This window comes from Onychostoma macrolepis, chromosome 13 (assembly GCF_012432095.1).
Source record: "Onychostoma macrolepis isolate SWU-2019 chromosome 13, ASM1243209v1, whole genome shotgun sequence".
In the NCBI taxonomy this organism is placed as follows: Eukaryota; Metazoa; Chordata; class Actinopteri; order Cypriniformes; family Cyprinidae; genus Onychostoma; species Onychostoma macrolepis.
This window is the reverse complement of record NC_081167.1, coordinates 23,828,399-23,847,645: the sequence shown is the minus strand read 5'-3', so window position 1 is coordinate 23,847,645 and position 19,247 is coordinate 23,828,399. Positions and strand designations below refer to the sequence as shown.

The 19,247-nt window shown below is 37.8% G+C and overlaps 1 protein-coding gene across 1 annotated transcript in view; it reads left to right on the top strand.

The window, feature by feature from the left end:
• Positions 1–19,247, top strand: part of eys (eyes shut homolog) — a 209,067-nt gene that overhangs the window by 47,023 nt on the left and 142,797 nt on the right. The window contains exons 12-18 of the mRNA XM_058795808.1: positions 2,316–2,549; positions 2,651–2,773; positions 3,110–3,223; positions 4,523–4,636; positions 4,893–5,006; positions 6,863–7,060; positions 15,528–15,649. Of these exons, the coding sequence (XP_058651791.1) occupies positions 2,316–2,549; positions 2,651–2,773; positions 3,110–3,223; positions 4,523–4,636; positions 4,893–5,006; positions 6,863–7,060; positions 15,528–15,649 (1,019 nt within the window). The remainder of the gene's footprint in view (positions 1–2,315; positions 2,550–2,650; positions 2,774–3,109; positions 3,224–4,522; positions 4,637–4,892; positions 5,007–6,862; positions 7,061–15,527; positions 15,650–19,247) is intronic.

Sequence of the window (19,247 nt, the reverse complement as noted above, 5' to 3'; positions counted from 1 at the left end):
GCTGCTGCTGCTGTCACTGTCAGTTAGCTGTCATGTGGATCAGAGTTCACATTTTACTGATTTAAAATTTGTTGATCTACACTGAGGCCTTTTTGGAATAATAACAGGCAGAATAAGGAGAGAATGGGAGAAATTACAACAATTAGCATAGCAGCTGTAGAAAATTAACTCCCATCTTTCAATTAAAAGAGTCAGTTGTCTCATTGTCAAAGCCATCACCTTCTTCTTTTTTTTACAGCAGTGTTAACTCTTCAACACACATGCACATTGGCTGGACAGTTGTTTTCAGCTTTTTATAGTATAGCTTTACCTGAAGAGGCCAAATTTGTAGTATAGTTTTTCATGTTTTATTGGTGATTTGACTGGTATTATAATGGAAGTTTGCTGCTTCTCCGATTTTTGACTCCTGAAAAAAAAAATGCTACAGTAATCATGTGTATTTTAGTTAGTTCTAGGGACTGTATTACAAAAAAAAAATTCAGCTTTTATGTCTATGTGTATTTCTCCAAAGGAATTTCAGAAGATATATTAAAAAAATCTTCTGGCACTAGACAACATACAGTATATTCTCCAAAAACTACATTTTGATCAATATTTAGACTGAATTCTATTCTGCTTCAAATCTGTGGCCCCCCCAAAATCTTTTTCAGGGTTGTAATTTTCACAGCTGCATTGTCCATGATTGCACTCTGCAAGTTAACACACAGGAGAATACTAGAAGCTTTCAACATACAGACGAGCATAGATTAAACACTAAAGAGTGCCAGCATAGCAGTCCTTCTTTCAATGTTCTATGTGCATTGTGTACACTGACATTACAGAGACATCAATGTCTCGGCAACATGCTCTGAAAGAGGAATGTTGGCAGTTCAGATCTCCCACTGATTGTACTGAAAGATTCACAGGCCTTCTCTGCTCTGAACAGCTGTCTCAATGATACTGCCTCATTGCAGTAAAAGAGGAGATTGGACATTTAGTATTAGCATGTCTTCTTTGAACGGCCTTTGACAAAGTATATTTACTCATGTGTGACTCTTTTGTAGATTTATTTTTTTTAATGTGAAGACATTTTATATTAAGCATGTTTCTGTGAGTTGATCGTTTAAATGAAGTAGTAAAAATAAAAAATAAAGTAAATTAATTAGTGTAAATAAAATTATATGGGTATTACGCAGTGGGTATAGTGTCCTATTTTTGACATTTATTATGCATGCAGTCTTTATGGCATTAATTAAAAGGACTGCAAGGAGCATGTGTGCGTTCAATTGTGAAATGTATTTTTCACACTTCACTTTCACACTTCTATATAAGTGAGCAACATAATAGATAGGAAATGGTTGTATGTAAAATAACTGTTTCATAATGAAAATGATTGATGTTGAGAAAAATGTTTAACATAAAATTGTGACATTGGGAAAATTTTTCAAAGTGAAATATTGATTTTGGGGAACAGTCACAACCACAATATTTGTGAATTTCCCAAATGTGAAATGCTAAAGAACAAACTAAAAATCTGTTTGTTTGCATCTATTTTTATTTATTTATTTTAACAGGTTTTATTGAAATTATTGTTGCTTTATTGACATGAACTACATATTGTCAAAGCATTGTAGAGGGAGGACTAAAAAAGACTAATAAAAAAGTAAACACTTCCAATTCAAGGTGTTATTTACTCTTCGGTTGTTGGCCATCTCAGATTAGCAATGTCAATTACATGCCACTTGATTGGAGCCTTGATGACAGGATGTGTTCTTGGGTTGTGACCTCTGCATCACTTGAGTTGTTGTGCTTTTTTATCTGCTGCCTCTCAAAGATAAGAACTGTTCCATGGCTGTCACTGATTGCACATCTCTGGATAAGGTCTTCCCATACGCCGGCGCTGCTATAGTCAGAGAGGACAGACCTATTTCAAATGCCCACCAGGTGAAATACGGTTGCTATAGCACAGATTTCGATTTTTGTGTAAACCGTTTTACTGGTGAGGTTGGCTTAAGTTTTATTAGGTTTACTTCATTAAGTTTATTGGCATGATATATCCGTTTGTCATTGAAAGGTCAAGGTCCCAGAAATACTAAGTGAATACAAAATATCCAGTTTTGAGTGAAAGTTCCCGTCCTTTTTGCATTGCATGTTAATTGACTGGCATAATATTTGCGTTTTATGTCTGTTTATGCCACTTCTTGAGGACATAAATGCATGAAGTACCAGTATTTGGCAAGAGTGTCAACTGTGGCATGACAGCTGAATAACTAATGCTCAAGTGTCTCCATTGAGCCATTCCACATCAATCAGCTCTTTCATCCCATTTCACACAGGATTCACTGGACATGACTGCTCCATGGCAGCTACGGGCTGCACTTCCAACCCGTGCGATACGAAGGGCACTTCCATGTGTGAAGAGCAGCAGGGCGGTTTCAAGTGCACGTGTCGCCATGGCTATACGGGCCCATTTTGTGAAACTTCCATCAGTCACTGCGTTGAAGGATTGTGTCATCACGGATCAAAGTGTGTGGATCTCCCGCTGGGCATCGTGTGTGAATGTTTGCCTGGTAAGAATAATTTGGTACGGTCTGTCTCCTGCCAGTCCCTCTGTCCACACCTTCACTAAAGAATCCATTTAACCCTCACCCCATTTTCATCTCTTCCTCAGGGTTACGAGGACGATTCTGTGAGGTAAACATTGATGACTGTCTGGATAAGCCTTGTGGTGCGCTCAGTATCTGTAAAGATGGTATCAATGCCTATGACTGTTTCTGTGCGCCTGGGTTTGTCGGTAAGTCCACCACAAGCAATTTTCTAGAGCAATTTTTCCTTTGCCCAGTTTTCTAACACTCAATTCCCCTCTGTTGAGCCGTGTTTAAAAGGTCTGTGGCCTCAAATCTGCTCCTGTATTGTAAGACATTAGTTGACCATCTGCTTATCAAAGGGAATTTCTTAAACCGCATCACATTTTCTGCCATCCATTTGACCAAGTAGACAGGAGTGTTGTTTTTTTTCTTCCATAGCACCTCATCATTAGCTGTGGGTTATTTTATTTGAAGGGGCATCACGGCCCCCTGTATTTGCAAGGAAATCCTTAATGAAATGAACCTTTCCCCTTCTTCTCAAGGTAATAACTGTGAGATTGAAGTAAATGAGTGTCTTAGTCAACCCTGTCAGAATGGAGCGTCCTGCTCAGATGAGCTTAACTCCTTCAGCTGTCTCTGCCCTGCCGGGACCACAGGTACATTATTCCTTCCTGCCGTCGCAGTTTCACAGGATGAGTTTGGGTGACAAAGGCCTCACAATTACATTTCGAAACTGACAATCATGTTTAAATGTAGGATTGACTCCTTAAAATTAAATTTCCGGATGGTTACACAGTACAGGAGTCACTCCCCAGCCTATGATAACCTTAGCAACATTTTGGCCTTTTGAAACATTGAACATTGTTTATTTGTTTATTTATTTATAATTAATATTGAAGTTTGTCAAGGTTACTATAGTACTACTAGTAGTAGTAATATGAAGTAAAAAAAAATGATTTGTCTTATTTGTGGAACTTTGTGTAATATCTGTGGTACTAGAAATACCAAAGGGAATTGTTCAGAAAAAGAACCAAACTCACTTTATGAACTCTCTTCACATTGCTGGGGTTTTCAGAAGTGGAAGTCATCATAATTGGGAAAACTACAACAAATATAATTTTTGTGTTCCCATTTGCCTCATCTATATTAGCATTTCTAACGGGGAAAAATTTGAGAGAAAAATGATAATTCAAATGTTGGTCAGAAGAGAGAAAATGAGATAAATCAGCCATTGTATTAGAAACCATTTTTCTGTAATTTTATGCAATTTCATAATTCATGATTTCATGTCATTTAAATGCAAGAAACATTGATTTATGTTAATAACTGTGAAAACATGTCATCACAGTCTGTGAGAAGGGTCAATTGTTTGAGCCAGAAGCTGACAACCTGTTTAAACAAATAGTGCAATGTTTTTAAATCGCCAGAGAGAAGTTAACCTGCAAATGGCTTACTTATAGTTGTCTCAGCACTTTAAACTGAGATGGAAGTATTTTAATATAGAAAAAATTACACACTTCAGCGTGACGAGATATGATCATTTAGTGTGTCATGTTTAGTTTACAAACAACCCTTTAAAACAGAGGGGCACTTTTAGTTCTTATCCAGCCACATTAAATTTCTATTTCGAGAGTAATTTCCACTTAATTCTTTCATGTTCATGCAAATTGGAAAGGAAATAGGCTCATTTGGCGGTATGAGTCAACTCAAGCTCTCAGTATATTTTAGGAACCTCCTGCCCAATGGAATGTAAATTCATCTACTTTCATTTCAAACCAGGAGGTGTATTGCTCGAAGGCTTAAAAGGGATTTTAGATTTGTTTTTACTTTTATTCCAGATTCTTTGTGCGGTGAAAACTTCAGCTTATAATTGGTTGGCATGGGAATTTCTACGACAACTCTCATTCTTATTTTCTTCTTTTTGTGTGCCTTTCTCTTTTTCTCTCTTTTCTCAGGGAGTTTATGTGAAATAAACATAGACGAATGCCAGTCGTCACCATGCATGAACAATGGCACGTGTTTGGACCTCTCAGATGGCTTTAAATGCATTTGCCCTTCAGGTTTCTCTGGTGTGTCTAATGTTTAGAACATTATCACATTGATTATCTCTCCATTGCTTCTCTATTGCTCTCACGGGGCCCAGCACAAAAATATGACTCCACATCTTAAAACTATACATTGTACCCAAATACTAAAATGTCTTAAGCATGAATGTCTTGTCATATTTTTGTCATTTGTGGAAAGCTGTCTCTTAGGTGTTTTCTGAGAGATATGGGATTCTTTTAAAAATGTTCTGATTTTTCTGCTTGATATTGTGCATTAAAGGTCCTGAGTGCTCGCTGGATGTTGATGCATGTGTCTCATATCCCTGTAAGAATGGAGGCACCTGTATTGACCAACCGGGTAATTACTACTGCCGATGCGCGGCTCCTTTTAAAGGTAATGAAGACTGAGGGACTGGGGTGAAGGGTGAAGAAAAGCAAAGTTAATTAACTTCAGAGAGCATTCCTCTCACCTGTCTGAACTCATGCAGTCAGTATTGCCCCATCAAGACATCTTCATTTTCCATGTAATAATTCCAATTAAAATCAATTTAAATTGTATAAATGCCCATTAAAATGTAGAATTTAAATATATTTGAAGTAAAATAATATAAAATATGTCAAATAAAAATAGAAAATAAAATCCTGTGAGAGACTGGCACCCTCAGCATGATCTGGTTTTGCCAGTGTGCTTCATACTCTACTTTTTGATGTAATTCTTTTATGTCAGAAATGATTGAAGGTAGAAATTAAATTCTCTTTAATGCATTTCCGCACTTACAATGCATGAGTTTCATTTACAATGGTTTTAGGATCCTGTTAACCTCACAATTGACTTACTGTTGAACATTTTGGTGAGGATAATGTATTGTAGTAGTTAGCCCTGTATTCATATACACATTACGGTATGCTGGTTCAGTTCAGAGGTTGATCGAATCAGACCTAAATGTCAGGACAAATTCCCCCTAGAGTACTGTGCTCTTTGACGATGTTATTCAGATCAGGAAACTGCAGAAACTATCTGCTGTGTGAAAACACCTGTTTTACACAGCTATATGTTGTGCATTAGTGGGATTTCTGTGTGTTTTTTTAATTTTGTGTGTGTGTTTGATGCTCAGCTGGCCAATTCCGGACACCGAATGCAGCTCATCTAAAATCGATCAGGCAGCTCAGTCATCGCTGCTTATACTCAAACAGAGATCACGGATCACGCTTCCATTAGACGCGCAAATTAGGTTGTCAGGGATAATGATGATATCGGTTATTCTGTTTTGAAATTGAGGAAAAAAGGCACAGACGGCTTCAATGCTCTGAGAAATGCGCATAGTGTTTATGTGGAGGGATGCTGGGAACATTAACCTACCCATTACACAGCTATCCTTTACTAAATGATCTAGTGTCTAGACTGGCTAAACTACAGTGCACGGTCTATCCACGTGTTAATTGAAACCCTGAGAGTTCATAGTGGCCATTACCCAACAATGCCATGGAGTGTAATTAGACAATCCAAGGCATGTCATTAATTTTCATTGAAGTTGTTCTCACCTATCAGTCTCAAATGTGCCAGTATGTTATGGGTTCTTTTACTGTATTCAATTAATCTACATTTTTGTCTGATCCATTTCCCTGTAAAAAAAAAAAAAAACAGTTTGTACCAGTTTAACCAGAAGTGTGTGTGTGTGTGTGTGTGTGTGTGTGTGTGTGTGTGTGTGTGTGTGTGCGTGTGTGGCCTGAAATGTTTTTTATTTTAAAACTTTCAAATCCGTGTGCAGTTTTATCCAGGCCTAAAAAATTATCTTGGGTGACAAATTGCACTTAATGCAATTTCTGTATTGTGATTATAAAATTAATTAAATGTATGAATAAATCCTTGTGCAGTAATCATGAGTGACTGAAAATGTCATTGTTGTGATTTTCATTCAAATTCAATGCAAAAAAAAAAAAAATTGTACTCCACAAAGTGGTTTCATTTCATTAATTACATTTTATATGCATGTCAAAATAAATAATAAATTGACAAAAAAATGGATTATTTGTGCCTCTGTCTTGGACAAGTCAGGGAAATTCAGTGGTCAAAATATGTGAGACCCTTTTTAGAAGTGACAAGGCTGCTTTTGACTTAAATGTGGCAATAGAGGTCTTTTAAGTAATTAATTCTGAGAATTTGTAGAGTAAACAAACAGTCAAACATTTTCTGTTGTTGTTTTTGTTGCACATGGAATTGTATTTCTCATCCTGTATTTGGAATTTCAGGGATTAACTGCGAGTTGCTGCCCTGTGAGGCCGTTAATCCATGTGATAACGGGGCAGAGTGCGTGGAGGAGGCTGATCCCGTCCTCTTCCCTCTGGGTTTCCGGTGCCGATGTCGCCAGGGTTTCACAGGACCCCGCTGTGAGATCAACATAGACGAGTGCAGCTCCAACCCCTGTCTGCACGGCTTCTGTTACGACGGTAAATACTGTAGTTATCTCAGCCTTGAACTCCCAAACACAAAACGTTTCCCTTCAGTCTGATTAGCACACTGATACTCAAGAAAGGCTCTCTGTGTGGAGCAAAGGCACTGTTGGTTTACCCCTTTGACAGCTTTAGCCGTGACTTAGTTCAATAAGCAGTTTTATGAGACACAAGTTGCTTCATTCAGTATGACCAGGCCACAGTTGCTTTGGTGTGCTCTTGACAAGTGTCTTGCTCCAGCTGTGAGCAAGGATCCGTAAGGCATAAATGCTGCTTTGTAATTTGAATAATGGATGATAAATGACAGAGTTAATACAATCAAAGCCCAAGGCAGGGTGTTGTTCTCCCTCAGCAATCCAATAAGCTGTTTTTGCCCTTTTGTGTTGCATCTTCTGCATAAATCATTACAAAAGCCATAGATCAAATGCATGTTGTCAGTTAAGGATTACAGATTGCAAAGCACTAAATAGGCCTTTCAAATAGGTACTTTCAAATTGGAACACACTTGATGTTGTTGTATATGTAGGCTGAATGATCAGTTATTGCATACAACCCTCCAACCGATGGAAGACAGGCAAAGTGTTCAGGAAACCTGTTTGATAATAGTTTTTATTACTGCATAGTACAACACTTACACCTTCACCTTTAAGACATGCTGTATGTAGCAAAAAGCCTTTAAAATGAGTCACAGAAGATGTTTTCTAGTTGGCGGTAATTTATTTGGGTGATAAACTCCATGCATAGTGGTGGATGTCATTGTAGTGACACTGAGAGGAAGACAAAAGTTGACTTGTGTAAGAATTTACAGTTTGTTTAAAAGAGGCTGTAAACCGTCCCCTCAAATTAGCAGAAAATGCTTTCAATTTCAGCATGTATTGTCCAGTGTCCTTTTTGTCTGAATAATTTTGCTATGAACTTGCTAACCATCCGGCTTTAGGTTTATACATTGCAGGATTCAAATGGACAGACTTTAATGTTTTCCGTTCTGAAGTTTTATTGTTTTCCAGAAGTCTTTGGAATGATCTTTAGAGCAGTGGTTCTCAACTAGAGGGCCAGGACCCACTTTGGGCCTTAGCAAACTTCAGAGGGCTACAAAATAAGACAAAATATACTTTAAGCTAAAACCATTAAATTTTCAAGATTTTTAATGTATTTATTTATTTAAATTTTATTGTCATTTGTTCACTCAACAACAATCATTTGAATTTAATAACCAGACTTTTAAATGTGTCATTTATAGACCTGGGGGCGTATTACAGAAAGATCCTAACTTTAAAATCTTATCTTATCTGTTTGGTAACCATGGTAATTTCAGTTAGGACCACATTTAGGACAAAAGCTATTACAGAACAGCATTTCCTAAGTGTGTTATCCCATCTTAACTACAGATAGGAAAGGGGTATTACAGAAACCTCCTAACTTGACAAAAAACCCTAAAAACTGTCTTAACTTTAGGACAACCCCACAGCTGTCCTAACTTCAAAATTATTTGAAAACCAACGGAAAAAACGCTTACAACTGTGCTGTCCCACAATGGTATTACATTTATTAATAGTTGAAAATGAAGAACGAAGATGTTCAATGGTAGAAAGACTCTTGGTTATATTTTTATGACAAAACACTTATAAGTAATTACAGACTGCCGCACAACATATTACAGTTAACACAGGAACTGCAACCAGCATTATAGAGACCAACAAAAGTGTAACGGAGCATTATTTGTTGTAGTGCAAGTGACTATGCCTTACGGTTTTTTGCAAAAGGCGATTTTCACAGTGAAGTAGCTTCTATTATTTTGTTTACCTCATCAGCAGTGTTGGTTGCTTGGTAACAGACCTGAGAGTGGATTGTCGAGCTTGATTATGCCATTTAAGATTTCCTAAGTAGAGATAAGATACTATTTTGTAAGATAGGATAAGAATCCCAAATCAAGTTAAGATTTGCTTCTGTAATACGAATTTGCAAAAAATCCTAATTTAACATATCATATCTTAAGTTAAGACCTAAGATAAGAAATGTTCTGTAATACGCACCCTGGGCTGCATTTCCCGAAAGCATTGTAAGCCTAAGTTGATCGTAGCTCCATTGGTTTCAATGGGTCTACGATGCACTTAAGCTTACAATGCTTTTGGGAAAGGCAGCCCTGAGTGATTCACTTTTTTATAATGAATAATTATTTTTCTAGTTATTTCAAACTCTAAAATATTTTATAGGGTAAAAATTGCTGTTAGTGAATTGAAAAAAAAAAAAACAATGACTAAAATGACTAAATTCATCTAAATTCTTTGGTAATAAAACGTCCCTAGAATTATTATTGAAACTTCTGAAATGATGGGATTTAAATTTAAGTACTTAATTTATTTAATTTTAACTTGCCACACCTAGTTTATATAAATAAAAAAAGTTTAAAAACAAGAAGCTTTGTTATTACAGCGGACATACCAGATATATCCTTTGAAAATAGTTTCAGAATGTTGTCGTTGACAATGGGCGCACAGTATTTTGTAAGGCTAATTTTGTAAAATGTCATCTTTTAAATTTTTCCTCGTAGTTTTACCCATACAGAATTATGTTATGTTTCTTTAAAATGTGTTTAAAATTATGTACACTCATGAGATGAAGCAATATCAGTTACTACTGTAAGTGCACCTTTGAGGCAAGGTTACTGTACATAATGTATTGTACTAGACTAGAGAGAACTAAACTTTTTATCTTCGCCAAAAAAATATATAATAATAATAATAATAATATTGAGAAAAGTTTAAAAACAAGGCAGCATAATGCCTTAATATTCTTGTCTTTTCTCAGCAAGAGTAATTGTCTTCTGTACTTTAGCCAACTTGGATTTGTTAAATGCTAAATGTCTCCTTCAGTCAGTAAGCTCTTGTAACGGCAATTGCTGATCTGTTGTTCAGCAAATTTTCAATTAGCAATACTGGAAATGTCTATTGGTCTTCATCATGCAGTTTTAAATGACTGCTTGGTAGGGCTGCCTGCCTCTGAGGGAGAAGACCTCTTGAAACATGAGATGCTTCTTTTTGGACTCAAGTAGATCCACAATAATAATGTAAGTCAATAACCATCAATCAATTAATGAGATGGTCATTGAACATCACAGCACAACAAGAAACTAGCAGTGATGACAAAAATAAGAGCATCATAAAACCGAAACCCCAGGCAGTAAAACAGTAATCCTATCACAGTATCTTTTGAATGCAGTACATGCTGGGAGCTCTATGTGTCCGATATATATTAGGCATTTGTTCATATACTAATGTAGCTAAAGACTTTATTTTCATCTGAGTGTACATCATTTTTCAGAGTTATTGTTCATGTCTTTGTGTGAAACTTTTTTAAGGGAATAGTTCACCCAAAAATGAAGATTTGATGAAAATCTATTCACCCTCGGGCCATCCGAGATATAGCTAAGTTTGTTTCTTCACCCAAACAGATTTGGAGAAATTTAGCATTACATCACTTGCTCACCAATGGATCCTCTGCAGTGAATGGGTGCCGTCAGAATGAATGTCCAAACATCTGATAAAAAACATCACAAAGAATTCAATCCATCAATTAAAGTGAAATGAAGTGAAAAGCTGCATGTTTGCAAGAAACAAATCCATCATTAAGGCATTTTTAACTTCCATAATATTGCTTTCTCCAGTGAAAACGCATCTCAGTTGAATAAGGAGCTAAATATGCACAGATCAAGCACCGTTTACATGCAAAAACAGTTCTAAACAAATATGGTTTATGGTGGATTTTGATGTGAGACAACAGAAGATAGATTTTTTTTCTAAGAAGCGTTATTATGGATTATGGACTCATATTTTGGCCAGAAGCAACAGTTTGAATGTCTCATATGATGAATTTGTTTATTACATGAGGAAATTGGGAAATAACTACTGAGCATAACCTTAGTGCACGAAACTGATGTTGATAATGTTGCACAATGTTGATAAGCATATTAAAATGCTATGCTAAGCTATACTAAACGGTGCTGTAATGCAATAGTATATTACTCTTTGCTAACTTATTCTATACATGCACCTTACTTCTAATTTTCCTGCCATTTAGCACATGCTTTTTATCCAAACCGACATGTAGTTCACTAATTGCACTCCCAGAGCAACCTGCAGTTAAGTACCATAGACAGAGACTAAGGATGATTTTGTAACCAGGCAACCAAGTATTCCTCGTCCACCACTTGAATTCAAACCTGCAGCCACTTTGTCTTGTCTCCCAATATCTCCAATTCCAACAAGCTCCGTCAGACAAAGTTTACTTGTTTACTTTCTCCCAGAATGCACTGGCAAAAACAGCCCCACGCATGCAGTCCCTCAGGGCCTGTCCGCCATACAGAAGGTGTGTGATCTGCTGTGTTTGTATGGCTAGAGAGTGAGAGAGCAAGGTATATCTTTTGAGCAGCTGGTGTGAGTAATACGGGTGCCACTCTGAACCCCCGAGCATTTAATGAGAGTAATCGTGGGTACATGAACAAAGACAGAGTGGCAGCATAGATTACGTGGTAAATCTAAAGGATAATGAAGAATCCTGGGACTCGGCGCAGGCCTTGTAATAAATTTGCGGCTGTAAGAACCTACAATTACCTCTGTCACAGGCTGCTGTTTTGCAGCAGAAAGGCAGGGGATGCATTTCTTCTCTATGCCGTTAATGATTAAAGGCTTGTGGAATGGGTCATTAGGTTTGGGGTAAGTCAGATGCAATGCAAAGACGGTGGACAGCGACACTCTTGTAACATTTGTAAAAGAGATGGCTACACAAACACACATTTTACATTTAATTGGACACACTGTGTTTCCAGCTGCTGGAGTGAATATAAATGACCATGGAGTTGCGCAAGCAGAGAAAGACGGTTTTACTAATAAGCTTAAGAGCAAAGGTTTATGGACAAAAGAGAGAATATGATGAGAATATGATAAGTCTTTTGACTTCAGTGGCTGTGGAGGGAAATATAGAGTGTAAAAAATTAGGCATTTGTAGAGCTTAAAACATGTAATCCACAGTTTGAATGTCTTAAGTGTCTTTAAATGCCTTAAGTGCTTAAAATGTCAAGTTGCCATGTCTTAAAATCTGAAAGTAATTGTTATATATGCAAAATAATTGTGCTATGCAAGGTGTTTATTCTACTAATGTTTATTGTTTGTCATCCCATGTTTTCTAGAAGAAATGCACATAGATATTCACATGACCAGTGATGGGAATAACGGCGTTATAAATAAACGGCGTTACTAACGGCGTTATTCTTTTTCAGTAACGAGTAATCAAACGAATTACTGTTTCCCCCGTTACAATGCCGTTACCGTTACTGACAATAAAATGTGGCGTTTCTAGATTATATTATTAGAATTTAATTTTTCAGTTCATCTGAATGGATGCGCAGTGTAGCTGTATTTGACGTACCATAAACTCTAGTGTGAAGGCGCACGACTCGCTGTCGCTTTCTCTCACATACACGCACGCAAACAAAGATACAGAGCAAGAGAGTCTTTCATAACATGCAGAATTGACGCGCTACATGTAAACGATATTCTTGGTTGTATTTTCCTGTCATAATAACTGAGTTCCTTTGGAATTCTTCAGCTTTTAAGAACTGCCGGTTTGTCTGGTAGTGGGCGGAACTAATGTGCAAACGACAATCTCATTGGCTGGCGCTCACCTATTATCGTCCCTGTTTTGATTTCAGCAAATCAATTCGAGCGAACGCAGACAACGTGATTAATATTCATGAACCCAGCAGCTCATTAATCCTTAGTGCGTTTTATATTGATGACAAATATGCATTCATACTTGGTTATTCTAATTACTAAAGTTCTATCATCATATAATTGTCACGGTGCACACAGCAGGGAGGAAACGAGGAACACGCAGACAAGAAGATACTTCAAAATAATAGTCTTTAATGGTGACATCAGGACAGGGCAAGACAAGGCAAGGTTCACACAGACAGGAACACCGGGGAATAACGAGTAGACCAGACCAAAACTAACTAAACAGGCAGGAACTAAATACACATGACAATCACTGATAAATACCAAAACACGGCTGGACAACACTTAACTAATAATCACACTTAACAAGGACAGGAACAAGACCAAATATGGACACAGGAGGCGGGAACACATGACACACACGACAGAGGACGTGACAGTACTCCCCCCTCCTGAAAGGCGCGACCCGCGCCGTAACAGTTCCACCAGGGAGGGGAGGTGGGCACTCTGGAGGCCCCTCAGGACAGACATGGACAGGAACACAGGACGGGGACCTCCAGAGTGGAACAGACAGACAGAGGCCATGGCAGGGCAGGGAGCTCAGGAGGCCATGGCAGATGATCTTCGTGGCCATGGCGGAGCTGGGAGCTCAGGCGGCCATCGCGGAGCAGGGAGCTCAAGGCGGCCATGGCGGAGCAGGGAGCTCAAGGCGGCCATGGCGGAGCAGGGAGCTCAAGGCGGCCATGGCGGAGCAGGGAGCTCAGGCGGCCATGGCGGATGGTCTTCGTGGCCCTGGCCACATTCTTCGCCCGCCCACCCTACCCAGAGCTCTACTACCCCCCCCCCCCAAAAAAAAATTTCCTTGGGGAATCCAGGGGGTATCAGGAGACCTCCAGGGCTTAACAGACAGGACACTGGCCAGACACACAGACAGGACAGGATAGCCCTCCAGGGCTAAACTGACAGGGACAGGACAGGCCAGACACAAACAGGACAGCCCACAGGAACAGCTCGGAAGCCGAGGCTTCTACTGGGCATGACAAGGAGTCAGGGGCCCTCACAGGGTCCCTCAGCAACGCCTCCATGACAGGACAAGACAAGGTTTGTTAAAATGTTCCTGTGGGCACGACAAGACGGCACTCCTGGCCGTCACGTGTGGACTTGCTCCACGGGGACCCGGGTCTGGACTGGAGTCAGCGGCGGCCGGCGGGCGGGAGCTCCAGGCGGGCTTGCCATACGCGCTCCAGGCGGGCTTGCCTGGACTCGCGGCACTCGCGGCAATTCCGCCGAACTCCCACGCCCACTTGCTGTGGGCTACGGCGGGATGGACGAGCGGCGACTTCCATGCCGCGGGACAGACCGGACCAAACAGGAAAACCAAAACAAAAGACTTAAAATAAACGGAAAACAAAACGTGATGAAGGGGCGCCGCTTACTGTTTAGGTCTGGTCTTCTGTCACGGTGCACACAGCAGGGAGGAACGAGGAACACGCAGACGAGGAGTAACTTCAAAATAATAGTCTTTAATGAGGACATCAGGACAGGGCAAGACAAGGCAAGGTTCACACAGACATGAACACCGGGGAATAACGAGTAGACCAGACCAAAACTAACTAAACAGGCAGGAACTAAATACACATGACAATCACTGATAAATACCAAAACATGGCTGGACAACACTTAACTAATAATCACACTTAACAAGGACAGGAACAAGACCAAATATGGACACAGGAGGCGGGAACACATGACACACAACAGAGGACGTGACAATAATATTAAATTATCATAATATTATATTTTAATGCTTGACTGACTGATACTAAGTGTCAGTAGATACATAGTGTAGATTAATGTACAATGTTGTATAATAATAATATATTCTCTTTAGTGTCCATTTCATTAATTTAACATATTTAATATTGGGGGCATCCAAAGTTATTTGACATTTGAACATTTTTTTAAAAGTAAGGCAATAGTTACTTTCCCTGGTAATTAATTACTTTTATAATGATGTAAGTCAGTTACTATTTGTGAGAAGTAACTAGTAACTATAACTAATTACTTTTTTTAAAGTAATGTGCCCAACACTGCACATGACACATATCATAGTTGGTTAGCTAACTGTGCTAGGGATGCTAAATTTATTTATTTTTATTTATTTAAGTTAGCCCCATGAAAGATATGAAAGTTTGGAGACACTATACACTTTTATACAGATTTTATTTTAATTTTTTTCATTTTATAATGTTACGTGCTACATTATCAATTTCCACAAACATATTAAGCAGCACAACTGGTTTCAGTAACTGGAAATCAAATAAATTGAATATATTGAAATAGAAAACATTATTTTAAATTGTAGTAATATTTCACAACATTATTGTTTTATGGTATTTTTGATTTTTTTTTTTTTTTTCAATGTTATGAACAATAGTGTATGTTGTAAAATTGGGTTGTTGGGTGATTGAGTTGTTTTTATTGCTTGCTATGATTTCTGCACTGACATTGGCTTTACAATTTTTACTGTAATTTAAGAACCAGCCCTGAAAATAGTGCTAGAGATAACTACAATGTCCTTGAATGATGTGTTTGTAAAACCAAGTTCGTAAGCACGTCATTGCGACTTCATTTTTTCTGTAAATGTTTCTCATGCGTTTCTAAAATAGGAAACTGTATTTAGTCTCTTCTGAAGTGAATTCTTCTGTCTCCCTGTGTGTTTCGTGCTTCAGCTGTGGATGGTTTTTACTGCTTGTGTAACCCTGGTTACGCTGGAATAAGATGTGAGCAGGACGTCAATGACTGTGTCAACAACATGTGTGAAAACAACTCGACTTGTGTGGACCTCCATCTGGTAAGGACAATTAATCTTCAACTAACTATTAGTTTCCATATACAGCTCTTAATGAAAGAACAACAGCAGTTCTTAGAATAATACATATGGGAACTAAGCATAATAACCACTAATGTGCTGTAACATCTGTTGTTAAATGATTATTGTTCTCTGTGCAAGGCAATTAATAAAATATAAATAATTCCTGGCCCACCTGAGATATGACGTAACCGGCACAGAACAAATAATGTATAGACCAATTGTAACCATGCTGTTCTTCTCCACAAACTTCAGTCTACAATTACAAAACAATTAATTAAGTCTGATTAATTTTAATACTTTTAAAACAAATACTGTAAACTGTAACCATTTAATGTGCAGGTTCTGTTTTGTTTTAAAGACAGTGTTTATATCACAAATAACTAACTGAGCTACAAGGTTTTTAATCGATGGTATACTTTTGTTGAATGTGTCAGCCAGCATAAATTCAACCTATTTTTAAACAATCGTGTTTAACAGTGGAATTCCTGGTGTGAAAACTACCTTACCAATGATTCTGCAAAGAAAATCTTCAAACAAAGCAAGCAAATTGCACCAAAAAAATGTTTTTAGCAGCAAGGTTTTGTTTTCCAATAAATGTAAAATCTGTTGTTTCTGTATATGCAACAGCAAATGACAGATAAATATAAAACTAGTGAAGTTTTATACTTATCTGTCATCTTTGATTTGATTGTCATTTGCAAGAGTTAATGGAAATGTAATTATTTCCCTGTTAAAGGAATAGTTCACAGAAAAATTAAAATTCTGTCATTAATCAATCACCCTCATGTTGTTCCAAACCTTTAAAACATTCATTTATCTTTGGGACAAAAATAAAGGTATTTTTTATGAAATCCAAGAGCTTTATGAAAATACAAAATACAATACAAAAAGTATTTTCGTAGCCTCGTGAAATTACAGTTGAACCACTGATGTCACATGTACTATTTTAACAATGTCCTTACTATCTTTCTGGGCCTTGAACGTGTTCCATTGCTGTCTATGCAGGGTCAGAAAGCTCTCGGATTTTATCAAAAATATCTTAATTTGTGTTCTCAAGATGAACAAAGGTCTTATGGGTTTTGAACGACCTGAGGGTGAGTAATAAATTATAGAATTTTCATTTTTGGGGTGAACTATCCCTTTAAGTACTCAGTCTTATACCGTTGTCTTTTTGTCCAATTTTCAAATACTTTTTTGTTTGTAATTTTCGGTGAATGAAAATGTAAAAAAAAAAATCCCTAAGGGAATAATGAATGGGGAAAATGTTTCCAGAACCAAGGGTCACTGAGAAAGTCACTGTTGCACTCGATTTAACCATATACAGTAGCTGTTGATTCTCATGCATTGAATTGATTCATGACAATTATGACTCTTAAACATAAGCTTACCTAAAAACTCACTATTATTTTTCTGCCTTCTAAGAACTTGTCCCTGGTCTTGTATTGAACAGTTCATCAGTGCATGATATTATAAGGGGGAAAAAAATTAAAATTCACAATCTTCCATTTCCGCATGTAATTTTAATTTTTTTGCTGATTTAACCAAAGAAGTGGGGGAAAACAGTATTATGCAATAATGTCCAATCCAATCAAATCAGTATTTCACTTGGTAAAACGCCACATTACTCAAGATGTGCATGTTGTAAATATAATTTCAAGTTGTCTTTTAAAAATTCTAACATATAACAGTATGCAACATCATTAGTATACTTCTTCTATTACAGACACAGTCATATCAGTCTGGACAAAACATCCAGAGTCTTTATTCACTGAGCTGCAGTTTTGTTCTGTAGATTAAGCTTGTGTTACCTCACAATCTCTGAGAACAAAGAGAGGGCCAATGAGAGCAATCAGTGGCTCAGAAGCCTGTGTGACATGCAGTTGTTTGGCTCTCATCCCAAATCGGCTTTTCCTTCCCTTTCAGCAAACCCACTCTAATACAGCCAAAAAGAGAGATACCAGCCTCTGTGCTCTCATTTCACACTCTTCCGCCCCTCCCCAGCCTATTCTCTTCTTATTTATCTCACAGGCTTTCTCTTCTTTTCCTCTATTTTTATTCCAGTAGCTCTCAGAACAGAACAGGAGGGCAAAAATAGTTTATCATTTATTCATGATGAATAATGCAACCCTAGGCCCCGGTTTCTGAATGGAGAATGCAATTGGGCTATTCACGGCATTACTCGAAACCTAGAGGTGGGCGGTTTGTAGGCTGCTGTCCTGTGGACAGAGATGCAGGCGGGGATATTAGCCCTCTTGCATGCTGGGTTAATTAATGATTTGAGTAGCTATTTTGCATCGGGGAATGAGATCATCTCGGAGATGCATAGAGAGTAACCTTGACAAAAGATGATCCGATGACTTTGCCATTGACGGATCAAGAAAAGCGCCTTTGATAGACTGGCTTTTTGTGTTAAGGTGTCAACAACATGCAATTTTTTTCTTCTTGCTAGTATTACGTTGATGCAGGACGTATGAGGTGACTGCAGTCATCATGCTAAGTCTGTTTAAAGCCATGACACACTCAAATTTGAGATAAATATTTTATCTTGCTTACAAATGTAAAGGAAGCGATTTAAAAGAAATATGCAGCAAATTTTTTTCTGACATGTTTATGGCTTGCAATAAAGTTTTAGAATAGCATCAGTGTGTTAATAGCTTCTATATGCTCATTGCATGAGCGCTTTAAAAGATTGTTCTACTGTCACAAGTATGAAATCACTGATTGGGAAATGGTTTTGCTACCATGTAATTGAGCTCTTAAATTCTATGTTTCCACGTGCTGGTTATATAGCAAAGGACGTGGGATGGGGAGAGAGAGCCAGCCATGGAAAGTCACATGGGAGTGTATTACTTCCATACAGTCAGTAAATTAGATTGACCTTTCTCTGTGTGTGAAAATGTGAATTCTGTCATGCTGGTTTGCCAACAGGAGTCTCCACCTGCCCAATATGTGGGTCTCTGGAAGGACAAACATAATAGGCAAAAGAGCTAGGTCGCGCTTATCCGATGCAAATCATCTTGCTTTGAATATTTGTGAACTCGTTAAATTGATTGAATTTAGAGGCATGTGGTGAGAAGTGGTGACGTGGGGACATTTTCAATGTAGTTTTGCAACTTAACTGTTTTCTAAGGGTTTACTCTATGGTGGAGCAAATATTTTCTTTTCTTTCTTTTCATTTCATTTCATTTCTTTCTTTTTCTTATACAATTGCACAGTGTAGGGGTCACAATATTGTTTTGTTTTTTTGTATACTGATTTATTTTTATGGGTTTTTTGTATTTTATATGTGGTAGAGAGGTGGATGGGAAAGATGGATGGCTAGATGGATGAATAGATAGTTTTTACTGCATTCTTTATCAAATAAATTCAGCTTTGGTGAGCTTTAGAGACATCTTAAAATATCAGAAACATTATGAAAGCGTACCAACCCCAAACTTACAGTATATATACAATTTTAAAGGGATAGATCACTCAAAAATGAAAATTCTGTCATTAATGACTCACCCTCGTGTCTTTCCAAACCCGTAAGACCTTTGTTCATCTTCGGAACAGAAATTAATTTATTTTTGATGAAATC